The sequence below is a fragment of the Haemorhous mexicanus genome, chromosome 1 (genome assembly GCF_027477595.1).
Source record: "Haemorhous mexicanus isolate bHaeMex1 chromosome 1, bHaeMex1.pri, whole genome shotgun sequence".
Taxonomy (NCBI): domain Eukaryota; kingdom Metazoa; phylum Chordata; class Aves; order Passeriformes; family Fringillidae; genus Haemorhous; species Haemorhous mexicanus.
In genome coordinates, this window is record NC_082341.1 from 96,583,340 (window position 1) to 96,601,757 (window position 18,418).

At 38.9% G+C, this 18,418-nt stretch overlaps 1 protein-coding gene across 5 annotated transcripts in view; it reads right to left on the reverse strand.

Annotated features, from left to right (window-relative positions):
• The window catches only part of FHOD3 (formin homology 2 domain containing 3), a 373,180-nt gene that overhangs the window by 323,711 nt on the left and 31,051 nt on the right, over positions 1–18,418 (reverse strand). For all 5 annotated transcript variants that reach the window (XM_059856914.1, XM_059856895.1, XM_059856904.1 and 2 more), the window contains exon 2: positions 10,203–10,309. In XM_059856914.1, coding sequence (XP_059712897.1) covers positions 10,203–10,309 — 107 coding nt within the window. The remainder of the gene's footprint in view (positions 1–10,202; positions 10,310–18,418) is intronic.

An 18,418-nucleotide genomic window follows, 5' to 3' on the forward strand; every position in this document is an offset into this window, starting at 1 on the left:
GAATTAAGAATCTCCCCAAAACTCATCCAAAAATCTTATCCAAACAAGTAACCTTTTAACCTTTTTGAAGTTCTTAGGTGATTATTAGCGAAAGATCCAACTGTTATGTTCAAGGTCATGTTATTGCAACTGAATAATGGAAGAAGAGGAGCTCAGGAAATAATACCAATAATTAAAAAGAAGTCTTTTACATGCTAATACCCTGTCATCCGACAGCACTAGCAACCTCTTCTGGTACATGACAGGGTGTATGAGGCAAATACACACAGTCATCCTCACAGAAAGTCAGTGGGCTTTTCTCTCTTATTTTTTTCATCTAAAAAATTAGTGCTAAGTCAGAATGTGTCTGCCTCCTGTTCGTGTAAGTCATCTAATTGTTCTGCAGAGTGGTTTTATTCAGAGCATTCCTGGATTGTGACAAATTTACTGAAGTAACAATCATTTTACAAGAGTGGACAAAAATAAGTAAACAGACAGCTACCATTCCCGTCTGTTCAGTCTGCATTTAAAATGCAAAAAACAAAAATCAAAACATAAAAATAATTACAACTTTAGTAATCCAAGTAGAAATAATGCCAGAATATTCCCTGAGCAAAAACTCAGGATGGCAAAATCTGGCCAATTATTAGAGCAAGAAACAATATACAAAAGAACAAAGCGTGCTCAGATTTGTATGTTTTTTCCCCTGCAGAGTATTCTAATTCTGTGTTTGTCAACATGATTTTAACAAATAACTGCCTCATTCCCACTTAAAACCTGTAAACCACCACCATCTGAATTCCAGTAAGTGGAAGAACATCCTGGCTGACACTCCATTGTCTGTACAACTGTGCAATTAAGGACTACCTACAGCTGTCACTATGAGGTGCTGGGTTTTTACGTCCCCCTAACTCTTCACAAGTACATTTATTAGGCAGGCTTGCCATTTTTCTTTTTTTTTTTCCCTTCTCATTTCCCCCTATTTTTAAATGGAAATAAAACGGGATAGTAGGAGAAGGGGGAAGAAAATGAAAAACTCAAAAGTGTGGAGTGAAACAATCAACGAATTCACCAAGTATGCATTATAAGCCATGTGAATACCACCAAATTATTTCTTACCAATGTCAGTAAAAGGTGCAGTCTTCTGCATACCTCACAAGGTAATGATTTTTGTCAAAGATAATGAATCACTTTTACACTCTCTAAAAGGCAATGAGTTCAAAATGGGGGAAACATTTGTTCCATTTGTCCTTTTTAGTAGTTCATGTGCAAGCAAACTTCAGAAGCTGGAAAGTGAGAATTCCCTCCCCACTTCCTCCCCGTACTTTCTGAATCATCATGCTGGCTCTTTCTCAGTTGTTAATGGCTCAATTTCCACACATTACAACAAAAACCTTCCAACAACCCCTCAAATATTTGAGGGCTGACTGCTGCCTGCATAGTCAGAAAATGACCATTTTTCAAGAGCTGTCATTCATGAACAAAACTACGTCCCTTCCCAACCCAAAAGTTCAACTCATGTAGTTGTTTTGAGTGGGATATTTATCCTGTCATCTTGTGAAACTCTGAGAGCATTTTCAATTAAATCTCCATCTTATATTTTTGTATTAAGAAAACACAAACTTCATGAGTTGGAAAAGGGTGAAGAGAATTGCATTAGAAGAGCTATTTTAACAATAATATTGTTTCTGGATAAAACACAAAACCAAAAGCATTGTTTCCACATTTTTTGTCAACCTTGCATCATGTTCTTCTTCAGAGATGACATGTCACTTGACCAATGCTTTCCAGTTCTTAGGTTATGTATTTCCCACTGTTATCAGTAACTGTCAAACTCTAGCTGCACACTCCTCCTAGAAATCTTTACACCAGGTAATTTCTGGTCATATGGTTTTGCTATCACCTGCACTTGAAGTTCACGTTACATGAGGATTTTAGTTTAAAAGCTCTTCAAACTTGGAGAAACAGATGCCTTTGAAATATCTGGATTTTTGGGGAAAAATGTTAGAAGAACTGGAAACCTACAGAACAAAGGCAAGGAGGAAAGTAAAATAAATTAACCTCCAACAGCTGAGTCACTTGATGTTTTCCACATCTTCAGGCAGAGTCCTTCCAGTGCTCCCAGCCACACGATGGGACCCACAAGACTGCAAGTGGTCTGGGTGCATTAGGAAGAGAATTGCAGCAGGTCAAGGGAGGTCATTCTGCACTTCTACTCAGTCCTGGTGAGGCCACATCTGGAGTGCTGTGCCCAGTTCTGGGCTGCTCAGGACAAGAGAGACATGGAGCTCCTGGAGCACACAGAACAGAGGGCTACAAAGATCATTAAGGGACTGAAGCATCTCATGGGGAAAGGCTGAGAGTGCTGGGCCTATTCAGCTTCAAGAGGAGACAACCAAGAGGATCTCATCAGTGTCTGTCAGTACCTGAAGGAAAGGTGTCAAGAGAGTGGATCCAGGCTCTGCTCAGTGGTGCCAAGCAATAGGACAAGAGGCAATGGGCAGAAACTGACGCACAGGAAATTCCACCTGGACATAAGAAAGAACTTCTTTACTGTGCAGGTCACCGAGTACTGGAACAGGTTGCTCCAGTACTGGAGAGGTTGTGGAATCTCCTTCCTTGAAGATATTCACGAACCAGATGGACACAATCCTGTGCAATGGGCTCTCGGATGACCCTGCTTGAGCTGGGAGTCTGGACCAGAAGTCCCACTGTGGTCCCTTCCAACCTGACTCACTTGGTGATTTTATGACCAATTTCTAATGAAGTTCCATAGTTTCAGAGCAAAACCAAACAGCACCTGACTAATATATATATTTTTTTTACAAAGGCCCCGATACCTGACATTAATCAGACTTACAGTTCCAAAAGAGGCACCTAATTTTTTTATAATTAAAAAATGGGAAAAATTTACTCAATTTGTAAAAAATAGTTTTAAGAACTTTTCATAAACATTTCCCTTTTACTAGAAATCATTCTCTACTACCTTAAGGGAAAAACCCTAACCTTGTATGGTTTTCCAATTTAATAGATGATACTAAACAAAGTGAAGCAGATATTATCCACAGCAGCACAACACGTTTCAAAGCAATGTCCTAATCACTTAATTGGTCATTTACCCTTTATTAGAATGTGACCATTTTAACCAGACTCAGCAAGAACTATTTAAAAGCTGTCCTACCTTGCAGTAGAACATGCACATGATTATGTAAGTACATAAAAATAAAGTCTATTTCGCACTGATCAACATACTACTTTGTGTCTCTTTCTTCTTTTGGAAGTTTTTCATTAGCATCATATTTGACAAGGGCTTCTTCCTAACCTGCCATACAAATTTTTAAATATAAAACAGTGTTCTCAGGCCACTTATTTCTCCATATTAACTCCACTTTGGAAATGGCCTTTATATTTATTGCTGGGCCATCAATTTTTTTTTTTTTTTTATTTTTTTTTTTTTTTTGCTAGTGAGCAGAATTACTGAGCAGTAAATGTGAAAAAAACCTACTGTCTTGCTGCTCTGCTGTGGTCTTAACCCTGGCAGTATTCACTAATTTTCATGGCTTCATTACCAGAGATCCCGGGCTAGTCACAGATTTGCAGCAGTTTAAGCTGTTAGCTCACAACTGGAGGTTAAATTGGAGACACTTATTTTTATCAGAAGCAGATTACCACCTTAGTTTAGTCAGGGGTAAACCAAATAAACACACACCACACACCAAGCACACAGACAAATAGATTCCCGTGGGAGAAAAGCAAGCATGAGCTTGCTTACACAAACCTTTGCATTTACCACCGGGTAGGAGCACATAGGAGGAACAGTTGCCATGGGATAGGAAGTGTAGCTAATTCACAGCTTTTATTAATTACCCAGCACAAACTCCCTTGGCTACCCACACTCTCTGGGCAATACTACACTGGTTTGCCCTGGCAGTGAGGGCCCACGGTGCTGGTTCTGTTCCAGGTTTGGATTCCAAATCAGTGGTTCTACTCACAACAGGAGTTCAGAGCAGCCCTGCAGCACTTTCTGGCAGCCCTACCTGAAGCCCCACAGATGATCTGTTTATGGAGAGAGGAAGGGATTTCCTCCTCACAAGTTGAAGGGAAACACATTTCCAAGCCTCGAGAGCCACTCAACTTACAGCCTCATCATCAAGGAGGAGGGCAGAGTGCAAACACAGCCATTAAGCAGCTTCAATGTTAATAAAATTAAATGGTTTTAAATAGAACATCTGGCATCAGCTGTTTCCATAAGCTGTTTTTATTTAAGTTTCCACCAAAAAATACTGGACTTCTCAGCTATTTTCACATGCAAATCTGAATGCCAAATTAGGCTGTCTTTAAAAGTTGTCCTAGCAAAAACTGTAAGAATTATTCACACGCTTTTTGGTTTGGCACTTTATTTGGTATGTAATGAGCCGTAATGGGAGAGAGCTAAGCACAACAGTATTTTTGCAATACATTTTTCAGTGGAAATTATTTTTCAATAAAAGCGCTCTTATTGCATTCATTTGCCAGCAGAAATCACTAAATTCAAAACCAGCAAACCTTCAAATGTTTCTACAGGTACCTTGGTACAGATGTAGTTTTTTCCCTGTACAACTGAGTATACTCTGGGGCAAAGTGGGAGAGAAAGAGACACAGCTGCTCCAGTATTGAGAAACAAAAGCTGTGAAATAATGAGTCAAGCTCTTAAACGCCCCAACATTTAAACACCCTCAAAAAAAAAAACCTCCAAGCCAAAATCACACAGAGAGTAGAGAGCACATGAAAGCTCCTTGTCCAAGGCAGGGGAGCCACTGCTAGGGATGCTGGCTCCTTCACAGTCAGAAGGATGCAGTACAGTTTCCGAGACTGGGGCGCCTGGAGAAGAGCAAAACCAACTCTGCTTCCCTTTGAAGGACATGTTTAGCACATCAGTGAAAGTTAACACTAACCAGTACTGCAACTTTTTTGTAGGCTACTTGCCTGAAGGTTCTCCATCTAGACCAGAAAGAAGCTGTAAGGTGCACAGACTGCACCCCCATCTGACATCCCCAGACTTCTGCTACACACTGTAAGTTGTGATCCTTGTAAATTCTGTGCTTATTGTCACACTCCAGATCTCTCCTAGACAGCACACACCGAAACAGGGCATCACAGGTTCTTTTCAAAAGCCTGTAAAGACTTTGTATTTCGTGTCTTTTGGTGCAAGCAAAGTGGCTTGCAGTCTCTGACCTCAATATATGCAGAAGAAATTTACTTTTATACCATCAAGCCAGCTTTAAGGCTGAAACTACGTAATAAAATAAGCCCTGGCCTGCAGTAAAATTTATTCAAGTTGTTATTTTTTTGAAGATGCTTGTTTTCTATTAATAAATAGTATTAATTTCTTAACTACAAAAGTAGTAGCATTTTACTATTAGTAGGAACCCTAATGTGTCAATCATTTCTTCACAAGATACTGTGTCAAGGAGATCCACTGACAAGAAATCTCATAACTGGTGAATAATTTTCATGGTGGAACTTTCAACTGTTAATTGCCTCCATCCTGCTTTCAGAGCACATCCCTCAAAGTCACATGTCTCTTTTGTCAGGCCTACAAAATATATGCACATTTGTGTAATTATTTTGATTACACACTCTGGAAGCAGGAATGCTCAGAGATGCCTTGCCAGTTGTTCCAAACAGGGAAACCATATGGGACCAGTAATTTTATTTCATTTTGCTGTCAATGGTTATTGGAAGATAACTATGAAAATGAATTACTACAGTCCCACCTAAAGATTAATTTCCATATTTTACCTAATTTTTTTTTTTATATAAACAACAAAATTGTATCAGGATTAAGAAGCAAAAAAGCTGCATAAAGTTTTGAAAATGCAGGTGGTAATAGTTACTGCCCTCAGTCTTTGTGAGGTAATTAAGAACAGCATCAACTTACTGATCCATAAAAATCAATGTACTTCTTTAGGAATGTGAAATTCTCATCTGTATCTATCACCATTTATTCTGCAACAGTAAAGCTTTAGAAAAACATCCACATCAAAATGTGGCTCAACATCTCAATCTAATACATTTTAGAATGGAATACTGCTGCCCTGTATAAATTCTTACACCTTCCAAAAATTACCATAACCTCTCAGCCCAGGTTTTTTAGTTTGATGTTTCTAGAGAGCTGTTTTTCTTGTGTTTTTGTTGGGTCCTTTCTTGCTTTGTTGCATGCTGTTAATTGTGACAATGAGCTGCATTTTTCAGATTCAGCATTTCATCAGATCTAATAGCTAGATATCACAAAAATCAAAATATTTGGGTGGACAACATGAGTAAATAATGTCAATAAATAGTCACAGTCTCCTGTTTGTAACAACAAAATGACAATCTTTCCATGGTACCTCCCTTATTTTTCTTGTTGTTGGCACTGAGAAACATAGAAATGACATCAAGACAAAACATGGAGAGAAAGCTATCAGAAGCTGAGAGCATTTTTCACCCATGAACAAACACAAATACATTCCATTTAAACTAATGCAAAATCAGCATAAAATCTGCTGGGTTTCAGTACTGCTTCAAGAAGTAAGCCATACCATTTTTCTAAGACAAAAAGTAAATTAACTTTCAAATGCATCCCCAACATCCTTATGTAAACAAGTGACAAAAAGTTTTCATTCTCACAATTGTGCTATTTGCAAAGTCTAAGTGGGAAAAAAATACAGTGCATGAGCAGGAAAAGAACGTTAGAGATCCTTGCCAGACTCCACTGTCTCCAACAGATTCTGAATCAAGACCAGAATGAACACCACCATCAAGAGGGTCTGTCATGGAACTCACCCAGCCAAAAGGGCTTGAGATAGGGTGTCTAGAAGGAATGCGAAAACATTAGTGCTGAGGCCATTTATCAGAAGTACTTTAAAAGAATCCCTGCAGAGCAGAAGTCTTGAAAACATAGTCCATGAAGAATTTTTCACTGCTCATAGTATACCGCCTTAAGAAACTCTTGTTCTGCATTTTAGGACAGTGTTACCTTGTGGGCTCCCATGATGGCCTGTTAGACATATCCACAAAGAGAGCCTGAGCTGGTAACTTAAACACAACAGCTTTTTGACATTTCTTGCTTTCTCTGTTAAACCTCAAAGAAGCCAAGGAAAGGAGCATTACCTGTCACCAACACCTTAAAGCAGCCAGCCGGCCTAAACAATCTCCATTGTGTACTACCCTACACAATGAAGCATCCAAGTACAACCAAGTAACTTGTGTTGGAAGCAAGAGAAAAAAGCCAAAAAGCTAAGCAACGCAACAAGCAAGAGAGCCATGAACACAATCCAGACTTGAAAAGAAAGGCTGTTTTCCTACATTCTCCTACTGACCCTTTTGCTGGTTGCAACACCTTCTGCAGGGCCAGCTTCATTTCTTGGCCAGATGTTCACCCTGGCTCTTCCAAAGCCAGCCCCCATATAAAAACAATCTGAATCTCCTGAAACGCACAGCTATTCTCAAGGGTGCAAATGGCAGCAGGTAAAGCTGTGGAGACCTGAAAGCCGTCCAATCCCCTCCCATGTTTTAGTTAACCCTCCGCAGTACAAGGCCAAGTGTGTTGGGTTTTCTCCTTCATGAGATAAAAGTTTCCATTCTGCTGGAGTGTACAGCAACTACCAAAAGCCTCTTTTCACTTTATTCAGTAACAGAATCGCATGAATTTGAAATTGCATTCTTGTCCAGGTTATTTACAGATACACATTATAAACCTCCAGCAACTGCCACCATTCTCTTCATTCCTTTTGAAGAAAACTCCTTCATGTTTTCCACTATGCTCATCCAATCCCTCACAGAGAAAACAAATACCTACGGCCTCTCAAACGAATAAATTTTTTTAAGACTTTGCTTTCTGCTTTCTTTGTTTTATTTACATGTCTCCTTTCAACAGTGTTTAAAAAGAAAATCATCATTTTTCCAGGGATGAACAGGAACTTCTGGCAAAAAGATGCTGAAAACAGCCACATTACAGGACATTCTGGCCATTTGAGTAGGAGTTTCCACAGCTAAGGTTCTGAAACTTTAAAAATGCCATGAATATACAGCTACTAAAGCTTTCACACAGAGTTCAGCAAGCTTCAGTGACCCTGATGAGCACAGCAGCTTTGGCATGGCAGAAAGGCAGGTCCTGAGGTAGCCTAATCTCAGAAAATTAAAAGCTTTGAAGATTAAGAGCAGGACCTTGAAATGACCCAGACAGAAACAGAGAGAGACTAAATGGTTTCTGAAGCCAGTCCCTCCCAGACAGCAATCTGCTGTTAAGCTCCTAAGGTCTGCAGCCAGAAGGTCCAGCTCAGGAGCACTCCAGAGCTCAGTGTTTTTGGTCTCAGAACTGCAAGGCCCAAAAATGGAGTTTAATTTGCAAGAAATACAGGGCAAAGGAAGACACTACTGACTGCATTTGCTACCCTATGTCTAGAATATTCTGGTTTTATGAATAACATCACATAAGCTGCATTTACTGTGAAGTAACAAAGTCCTACAGAGAAGCTTATTCCACATACTTGGAACCACTCTGATGGTTCTTGTTTATCTTTTCTTCTCTCACAAAACATGGACAAAAATGAAATGCAGAAATCCATCTGAATCTTCACCTTCAAGCACCAGTTATATGTTTTTTTGTTTTGTTGGTTTTTTTCCCCCAGGATAGCCAACACAAAGAAAATTATAATTGTGTTTCAGGAAGAATATGTATCATTAATTTTACATGCCCAAAAGAAGAAGAAAAATAAAACAAGGTGGACAATAGCTTGCCATTTCAAAAGCAAAGTCTGACAGGGAAAGCACCAAACGGTCTCTCACTTGCCAGATTGCTCGGCAGTGCCAAAATGCTACTGTGGAGTGTTAAAAGTAGTGAAGTTAAAATTATCAGAATTATCACAGAGACACCAATAGAAAGGAAAAAATGAGACAAATTCAAAATGCATTGCTACCTCCCCAAAAAAAATTCTTTCAATTACTTGCTTTCAGCTCATTATAAAATTAGTTGGAAATACGAATTTGCTGTTCTTTGCAGTGATTTTTATCATCTATGCACAAAAATGAAGACTATATCAATTTGTACATTCAAAACTCTTATTGCATAGGAAAGGAGGCTCAGTTCAGCTTGTATTGGCTACTCTATCAGCAGACTCTCTTCTAACTGGTTTCTAACAGAACAGTTTTTTATCTTGTGGTGGTTATGCCCCAAACTGGTAGGTGCAAATAAGACACACAAATGCACACACATGAATATCTGGAAAATATCATTTAAAATTCTTCTCTATATAAAATAATCTTCAGAGGCGCAGTTCAGATTTATAAGGCATATTCAGATTTATAAGGCATATTCATCAAAGGCAAGACAGCTACCAGAAGTGGAGAAGGAGTATAAGCAAAAGGGCTGTATCTCCTACTGTTAACAAACTCTGACCAATTCAAAATTCAGTTAAACATGCCCATAAAATAATCACAACTATCCAGTCCAATATAGTAACCAGAAATACAAAAATAGATCTAAAATTTCTGTTCATTTTACATCTTAAGTAAGACAATAACCTAAAAGAGTCATAAAAGGAAAATTCTTCAAAAAAGCAAATCTCCCATGTGCATTTACACAAACACACACTGATGCTAACTTCTGCTTTCACTTTCAGTTCTCAAAGAGATGATTATGGTAACAGTGTCATAGCAATCCATGTGTGCCACCAATAACTAAATAAGAAAAAAAAGCAAGAAAAGAAGAATATTCAAAAAAAGCCATCCACCCCCATCCCTTGGACTGGTTCAATCAATTCCAGGAGTAAAAGAAGAAACCAATAGAGGTCTTTTCTTCAAAAATATAAATTGAGAACTTAATGTATCAAGAGAAAATAAACTGAGTTTATAACATCAGGAATACCACCCCAATATAATCCTCTAGATGACTAATATCATAAGAAAGATCTCAGAGTTCTCCAAACAAACCATCCTCATTTCTCAAGTTTCAAAGAACTATAAAATCTTACTAGACTAACCAAGATACTCATATTCATAGATTTCTTCACACTATGTCATATTTCAGAGAAACTGTAAAATTGAACGTAGAGAGAGGTCATAAAATTCTTCATCATACAAAGGGATAGACATATAGGCATACAAGGGAAAGATTTTTGTATTTTCTCTTCTTATGCTGACCTGAACACATGAAGTTAACCACATGCTTCTTTATAAAAATTTAGTAAATATTTACTTACCCAGCATCCTCCTGGAAGCCTTCTAGTTCATCTCTTTGCTCTGCTAGGGTGGATTCTAGATCCAGATAGGTACCATTATGAGACAATTGCAGGGTGCAGTCATCAAGCTGTAGAACAAAAGTCAGACCATCAGATCAGAGCAGTCTTTCTAACATACCTCTAACATTGCCTTCCCATTTTCCACATCCCCAGACAAGATCTCCCTAAAACAAACAATATGTTGGGAGCAGGTAAGAAAAATTTCTGGGCAATTTACTCAATTCCAAACCTATGTTCCCTAGACCATGCTTGCTCACAATATCAACACAACTAACACAGTGAAATTTATTAGAACATACAGAAGAAGCTTAGAGGGTTTTAGCACAGAGCCTTTAAAATGTAATACAGAAAGAGAAGCTAATTTCAATGTGTATTTAGGATATAAATAACTATTCTCTGTTCTTACAGTACAGTTGTAAGTAGAGTTTTTGAGCCCCTGGATGAAGACAGAAGGAAGAAAGAGATGTTTTGTGAGCCACTGAATGGCCCCTGTGAGGACAGATATAGCCAAGAGACAGTACAAAATGTGGCAGCCACGTTTTGGGGTCCTACAGTAAGGGCAAGTACAGTCAACCAAGTCACAGATTTTTCTGGCAGGCTGCTTTTAGGGCCAGGCACTAACCAGCATCAGAGGGTGCAGGAACAACATTCCTAGGCACTGGGTGGGGGGAGAAGTGGAAACCTGTGCCAGCTTCCTACGAAGGTACTGAGGTAATCAAGGACCAGACCTGAAAGCAGAAATGTGCCCACAATGATGCTAGGGAGGGAGGGAAGGAGGAATCAATAAACTGTCTTTATTTCTTTTCTGTTTCCCCTCATCTTCAAGTTTTCCATTAATTGTTCCAGCTGTTAAAAAAGGCAAATTTGACCAAATTTAGAAAATAAATCTTCTGGGGTTTTATTTGCAGGGTGCTCATCACAATAGAAGACCTAGGATGAATCATCCCAAAACTGTGGCCAACTCATTGACCAGGAAAACAAAATAGTTACTGATCAAGAGGGAAAACTAAAGAAGCTAGGGAAGAGTTAGATAGGAACATGAGCCCCTCTCTCACCATGACATAACTCAGTGTCAAATAACAAATAATGAGAAAAAAAGCCTTTCCAGGGCAGGAGAACAAGACAACATTTACCAAGAGGCAAGTGAATGTACAGGGTTGTCCTATCTCACCACTAGGGATTTAAGTGACCATCTGCTCAGAGAAACCAGCCTAGAAGAATAAAAATGGACATCAGTGTGTCCAGTTGAACACACTGCTGGGACCATCATGTGCAGCACTGCACTGGGGGTCCTTTTGTAACTGCTTCCAAGCTCACAAATATTGTAAGCTCCACATGTGTTGTGCTACCAGATACAAAATCCAGTCTGACAGCCAAACAGAACAGAGAACCATTAAGGCTGGAGAAGACCTGTGTGATCATTGAGTCTCACCAGCACATGTAAACCACAAAGGCACGTTCCTCCATGCCACATCCACATGTCTTTTGAACACTGCAGGGATGGCAATTCCACCACTTCACTGGAGAGCCTGTTCCAACACCTGGCCATTCTTTCAGTGAAGAAATTGTTTCTAATATCCAATCTAAACCTCTGCAGGTGGAACTTGAGGCCATTTCCTCTTGTCACAGAATCACAGAATGGTTTGGGTTGGAAGGAACCCTAATCACCTATTTCCACTCCCTTATGTCATAGTTTTACTGCTGCACAATGGGTTCCATTTCTTCCTGTTGGCTGTCCATGCTGCATGTGTATGTGTAGATGCGCTTCATTCGGGTGATCAATCCCACTGCCTTTTCATGGGAAGAAGCTCCAATTTCTGCATGAGCATTCCCAAGTGCTTCTGCAGTTTCTCACACATCAGTAACCCTTGATGCTGCATGGATCTTCACCCCCTACCACTAACGAGACAGCAGACCAAAGGACCTCATTAGCACGCTGTCTCTCAAACAGAGGCATGCTGCCTCCAGGTCTATCTTCAGTGACCATGATTTTATCCCTTCACCCCTCCAAATCTTGTTTCAAGCTATAACTGCACCAAAGGGGAAACTGCCACAGCCAAAAGGCTGGGACTGGGTTTTCTGGTTCTGTTTGTTGTTAATGCCATAGTTGTTATTGTTTGTTTATTATACACACTAGTAAAGAACTGTTATTCCTATTCCAATACCTTTTTGCCCGAGAGCCCCTACTTTCCAAAATTATAATTCAGAGGGAGGGGGTTCATATGCTCCGTTCCAACGGAGACTCCTGCCTTCCCAAGCAGACACATGTCTTTCAAACCTAGGCAATCAAAGAACCCAAAACGAAGACGGTTTCATTCCTCTGGATTTTGCAAAAAAAACCTGAAAGATTCTTTGCATGCCTCCATCTACCAAAAGGCAACCATGGCAATGTTGGTGTAACCATACATCCCTGCTGCAAAGGCCACTTTGAGAAGAGTCAAATATTTGACACCATACTTCATGCCCATCTTCTGCCACAGGTGTCAGCCAATGACTCTCTGAAGGAGTAAGCAGCGGTCTGAAACAGCCAGTGACTCAAGGAAAGGAAATTACCACCCTTTTCACTTCCGTGGAATTTTCTTTCTGCTCTTTTTAATACTTAGAAAGAAAATAAATTAAAGTCTATCCTTGATTAAGTACCTCTTTTAATTTCCCATCCAAGCTTTGATTCTCAGTACCTGTTAAGTAAAAGCATAATAAACAGCCACTCGTGTTATCTGGCAGTCAATACCTAAACGTAGTCACTCTGCTTCCTGCTACTAATTTATATACAAGAAAGGAAGACAAATAGTGTATTCTGGATTAGCTGTGTTGGAAATACTGTAGAACAGCTCATTTACAATTAGTGATAGAGTGCGACTTTTATAATTTGAAAGAAAAGTTCAGCCTCTGGAGAAAGGGTAGAGAGAGGAGGTCAAGTTGCATTTCAAACTTGTTCCATTTTTTTTTTTGCTTTTCTTTTTTGGATTTTTCCCTGGTAAAGGAGTAAGCCATTACATAAGGTGATATAAGATTTTACGTCGATTCCTAGGGATTAAAGAAAGCAAAGAACCTGTAAGTGCAACCCTCTGATATTTAAAATACGATAGCAGTGCTACTCTGTCCCTTTCCAGTTACAAAGGAGATTATTAACCTATGCTAATTCAAAATACTCTATTCAGAAAAGAAAGACTAAATACTACTCTGGGAAACTTTTTCCAAGTAGTTCAGGGTATGTAATGAAATGCTAATTTATTCAAAGTAATGCCAAAAGGCAAACTACTAATTAGATAAATGTTGTGCTGTCTCTATGGAGATTAGGAAATTTGCCCACAGTTTCCATTTATACTGCATAATTAGAGAAAAGAAGTTGTGCTTTACTAATATCTTGTGACTTTAGTGTACAAAAAGCACTATGGGAACAGGAAGTCCTTCATGGACAAAATAAGTAAGAATAGTACATTGTACCTATGTTAATCTCATTTCCATAGTTTCAGCTGAACATGATATTCATTCGGGCTTTAAGGCACTGTACACTGCATGCTGTATTTGTTAACATGAGTTACGGTAATGAGAGAAATGGCAATATCTTTTATTTCCCTTAATTCTGAGTCTTGCCAAAAAGCTGGGCATGTTTTAGTCGAAGATGGAAGTGAACAAAACAACACTTTAAAGTTAAGGTAAGTATTAAGGCAATGAACTCTTAAAATCTTCCTTATACAGTATCACTTTGCTACTCTGCCTCCAGCTTCACTTGCACACATATATTACATGTAGAATACAAAAAGAGAAGCCACTTCATGAATTATTTTTAATTAGTAAATTGCCTGCATTTTTCAACACAAAGGATGGCTGATGTTCTCTCATTAGTGCTTATTAGTAACAATTCAGGATGTTGGTCCCTCCCCCCTGCTCAACTTAATCCCATGTTTATCTGCTATACATCACTTCTCTTGTCTCTGGAGACAGTCACAAATAGCTCCATCTAGCTCATTCATTACATGCTTCTCAATGCTTTATCATAATTCACATTGAAATCCTTATTAAAAAACATCTTCTCTTAGGAAAATCAAGAGGCAGAATTCCTACAGACAATCTTTTAAAGAATATTTAACTGAGCTGGTTTACATCATCATGAATGAGGCTTCTACTCAGCTCTTGGGAATTTACTTAACCTTTTTATTCATAATTTTCTTTAACCGTTCAGTATTCCTTACTAGTCTCAAAATTCTGATCTGCATTCTGTTGTTATTAAACTGCGTAATTCATTTCTACTACTGCCAAAAGGTGAGATTCTTTAAGATCTTTTCAAAATCTTACAAAACCATTTGTTCTAAAAATCTCTAACCCCTCCCCTCACATTGTTTATCATTTTTTGCATGACACTTTCCTGTACTGCCAGGAAGACCCAAAAGCTTGATACAAGTCATTTAAATAGAACTCATCCTGTAGGCTTTTCCAAACTCAATAATCACATTAAAAGAATACTACCAGTATTGTGGAACCATAAACAGAAATCAGCACCATCAAATGGGACAAAAGTAATGCTATTTTGCTGAGTCAAACACAGGGTTACTCCATAACCAGTCTTCTGCAAGATTTCAAGGTTTATGATTTTAGTATAAGCATTAAATGGTATCAAAAAGCCATTAAAAAACCCTATGTGTTCATTTCAATTACATTCTCATCTTTGCAAATGAACAGTTTCTTTGGAAAACATCTATGGTAAATTTTTGAATCCTTATGGAAATTTTTGAAATCTCTACAAAGAGTGGGACTACCTAGGAGTGGGTAGTTTGTGTGTTTCTTCACACAAATGAAGAAACAAGAACACATGTAACAGCCAACAAAATAAGTGCTTTAGTCAGACTCACCAACTGTGGATAGTCAGACATGTGCACTGGGTTTACAGAAAGGAAGCAAAGAAATTCAGACTGTCTGTACACAGGTCATCCTCATTAAAAATGTAACTGATGTGCTAATTATCATCTTCAGTTTCATAATGAAATGGTAAGATCTATACTCTGTCATGACAAGATCAGTTTCAAGAAGTAGTAACTGCTTAGGTGCCGATTCACCGATTTATAGCAGTCTTTTTGAACAAGAGGAGAACCTGGAAAAGGCTTCTTAAGCAACACTGACCTCACTACCAACTCACTGATTTTCCATAACTGACCAGAAACATAGAAACAGTGAGACAACCAGATGCGTGTGTACAACAGTCTGACATGTAAAAAGAGCAACTAAATTAAACCACTCCTTCTGTAATAAAAGTTCTAGAAGAAGAACAGGGAGATGTTTGAACTTTTTCAGACTCTGTCTGGTGTCCACACAGTGGTAACTGATCCACACCACTCACACACCACAGTACCTATGCTGCAACCAAAACTGGCACAAACGGAAAACCGTGAAAGCACCATGCACACAAAGCTAAACACCATCATCCAAACAGTTCCATATATATACATAGATATAAATTATGCATGTATTTTAGATAGTTTTCCCTGCAGTTAAAAAAAAAGTAACAATTGACTAAATTTGACAGATGCATCTAAAACTGCTGAAGAGGAAGTACATAAAAAGATCATAAGATTACAAACAATATTTAGACTGTTATATATTTATACCTACACTGGTTAAAGTTTCACTTAGTTGAGCACAATTCATTATGCAAAAGCAAATAAACATTTGATTTAAAAGTTAAAATATGAGAATATTTAAAAGCAGAGCTTCCTACTCCTTCATATTTTGCCATTTCCCCCATTATGGAGTGAAACTGTACACAAAAGGATAGGGGCATCCTGGCTTCAGTTACTGCCAGGAACAAGCATAACAAGGTCAGAGCTGCAAAGCTTGATCCTGGCCCTAAATCAAGGGTCACCCCCAGCTCACCAGCACATGGAGAGCCCTCAGCAGCAACACACCCATCTGCAAAACTGAACACATACAGGTTGGAGAAAACCTAAGCAACCCACTCGAGCAAGTGTTCCTTATAGGCTACCAGCAAGTCAAGAACATAAGATAGAAGCTCAGTTTATCTTCTGACTCAGGTAACCATATCTGGCTAGTAGTGGTTGGTTCCTCATCCTGGAGGGCAAAGATAGTTCATATAACAAGAATAACAAGCTTAAGAAGACTAAAAATAGATCAATAGTAGTATAACAGTGATTATTTTTTTTCTCATTTCAAGCACTGACCCACAGAAAGAGTTAACAGACATTTTTCTTCATAAGGAAGTCCTTATTGACATAGAAAGAGTTAACAGCCATTTTTCTTCATAAGGAAGTCCTTATTGACATGCAACGGGAAAGCTCTTTTTTTTTTTTTTTTAATTTCATAGTTGAAGTACATCACCAAAAGGAGCAAATAGCTCGGGAAAAAATAAGAGCAGCAAGAAAAGGTGTTGAATCAACCAGCTACCCAGTGCTGATAAATGACTGCTGCCACTTTTAGAAACTAGTTAAGTAACAGAAATTAAAGTAAATTTAAAAAAAAAATAAATATGCATTCAGTCATTGTTTTCATCCACTGCCTTCAGCTTCTTACAATCCAAGAGAAATACCAAGAAACCAAGCACAAGGGGTGTGAGGAGAGAAGAACAGAGCAATTCCGATGTCCACACACAGACTGAGGACTGCTGCGTGCTCCTCTTCACACATCCTTGCAAGGCTCCACTTACACACCAGTCTCCTCACTCCAGAAGCCCACTGGGCACATAATTCAGTGCAAAGCCAGCACATATTTCACTATGCCAAAAGAAACTCACACAAATCTGTTTTCCTTCAGAAGGCTTTGACAGGTGCCAGTCTACATCCAAGTGGATGTTCCTTGGTTTTAATGTCTCGGTCCCATGGCAGCAGTAGGCTGGCAGAGGTTAAGGCAGGGAAATGGCAGATGTATCCTACTGCTGTTTCAAAAAGGCACAGCAGACCCACCAGCCATTCTCCTCTTCCTTGTTTATTCAAAGACCACAGAGTTATACTTTTTCAACAAACAATCATGATAAATGCTCTTTTCTCACCTCCAACTCCCTGCCCTGAGAATCTATTCAGAGGAACATCTTTTGAACAAATCTCTCTAAATGGCATGACCAGTAGATTGAGTGAGATGATTCTCCACCTCTGCCTGAGACCCCAGCTGAAGTACTGCACCTGGTTCTGTGGTACTCATCCTAAGATGTGGACCTATCAGAGGGTTCCAGAGGAAGGCCATGAAGATGGTCAGAAGGCTGAAGCACCTCTCCTGTGAAGAAAGGCTGAGACAGCTGGACTTGTTCTGCCTGGAGAAGAGCAGGCTTCAGGAAGACCTCACTGAGGCCTCCCAGTACTTAAAGAGTGCTTGTAAATAAAAGGGAAAGCAGTTTTTTTTTATTAGAAGATAGTAAAAGGACAAGGGGAAGCAGTTCTAAACATGAGGAATGATTGAAATTAGGTATTAGAAAGAAATTCTTTACTCAGAGTAGTAAGGCATTCTAACAAGTTTCCCAGAGAAGCTGTAGACGTGCCATCAATCAAAATGTTCAAGGCCAGGTTGGATGGCCTTAAGGAATCTAATCTAGTGGGTGAAATTGCTGCTTATGGCAAGGGGTTAGAACTAAATGATCTTTAAGATCCCTTCTAACCCACACAGATCTATGATAAATGCGAACAGCGTTACCAAGTTGACAGCCAGTATGTGCCAAGACAATAGCCAAGTATTCTCCTTATATTACCTTCTATTTAAATAAAAGTAGGCACACCTCAAACATTTATCATCAAGGACTCAAACAGTAATCAAGGATTCCATTCATAGGACAAAGGCCCCTACAAAATGAGATGACAGGAGGGTACTCTTGTTTACTGGTGTTAGTACAAATCACCCAAACCACTCAACTTTGCGGTCTATCACTGGAATCACAGCCAGCTCTCACCAGATTTCCAGTAATTTGAGCTAGACCCACTGGACAGATTACTTTGTTCATTTGGTTGTTTCCAAAATTTACAGAGAAAGGGAATTATAGACAGAGAGATTAGAGTAATCCAGTATCAAACTGAGGAAATAAAAATCCCTCTTCAATTCTAGCTTTTGGCACAGCCTCTGAAAATCCTTATCGTACTCAAATGTCTTAGCTCATCTTTCATTTAAACATGATTGGGTTACAATTGTTCTTATTAGTGATGGTGCGCTCCTTATTCACCTACAGCATGTTCTGCAGAGTA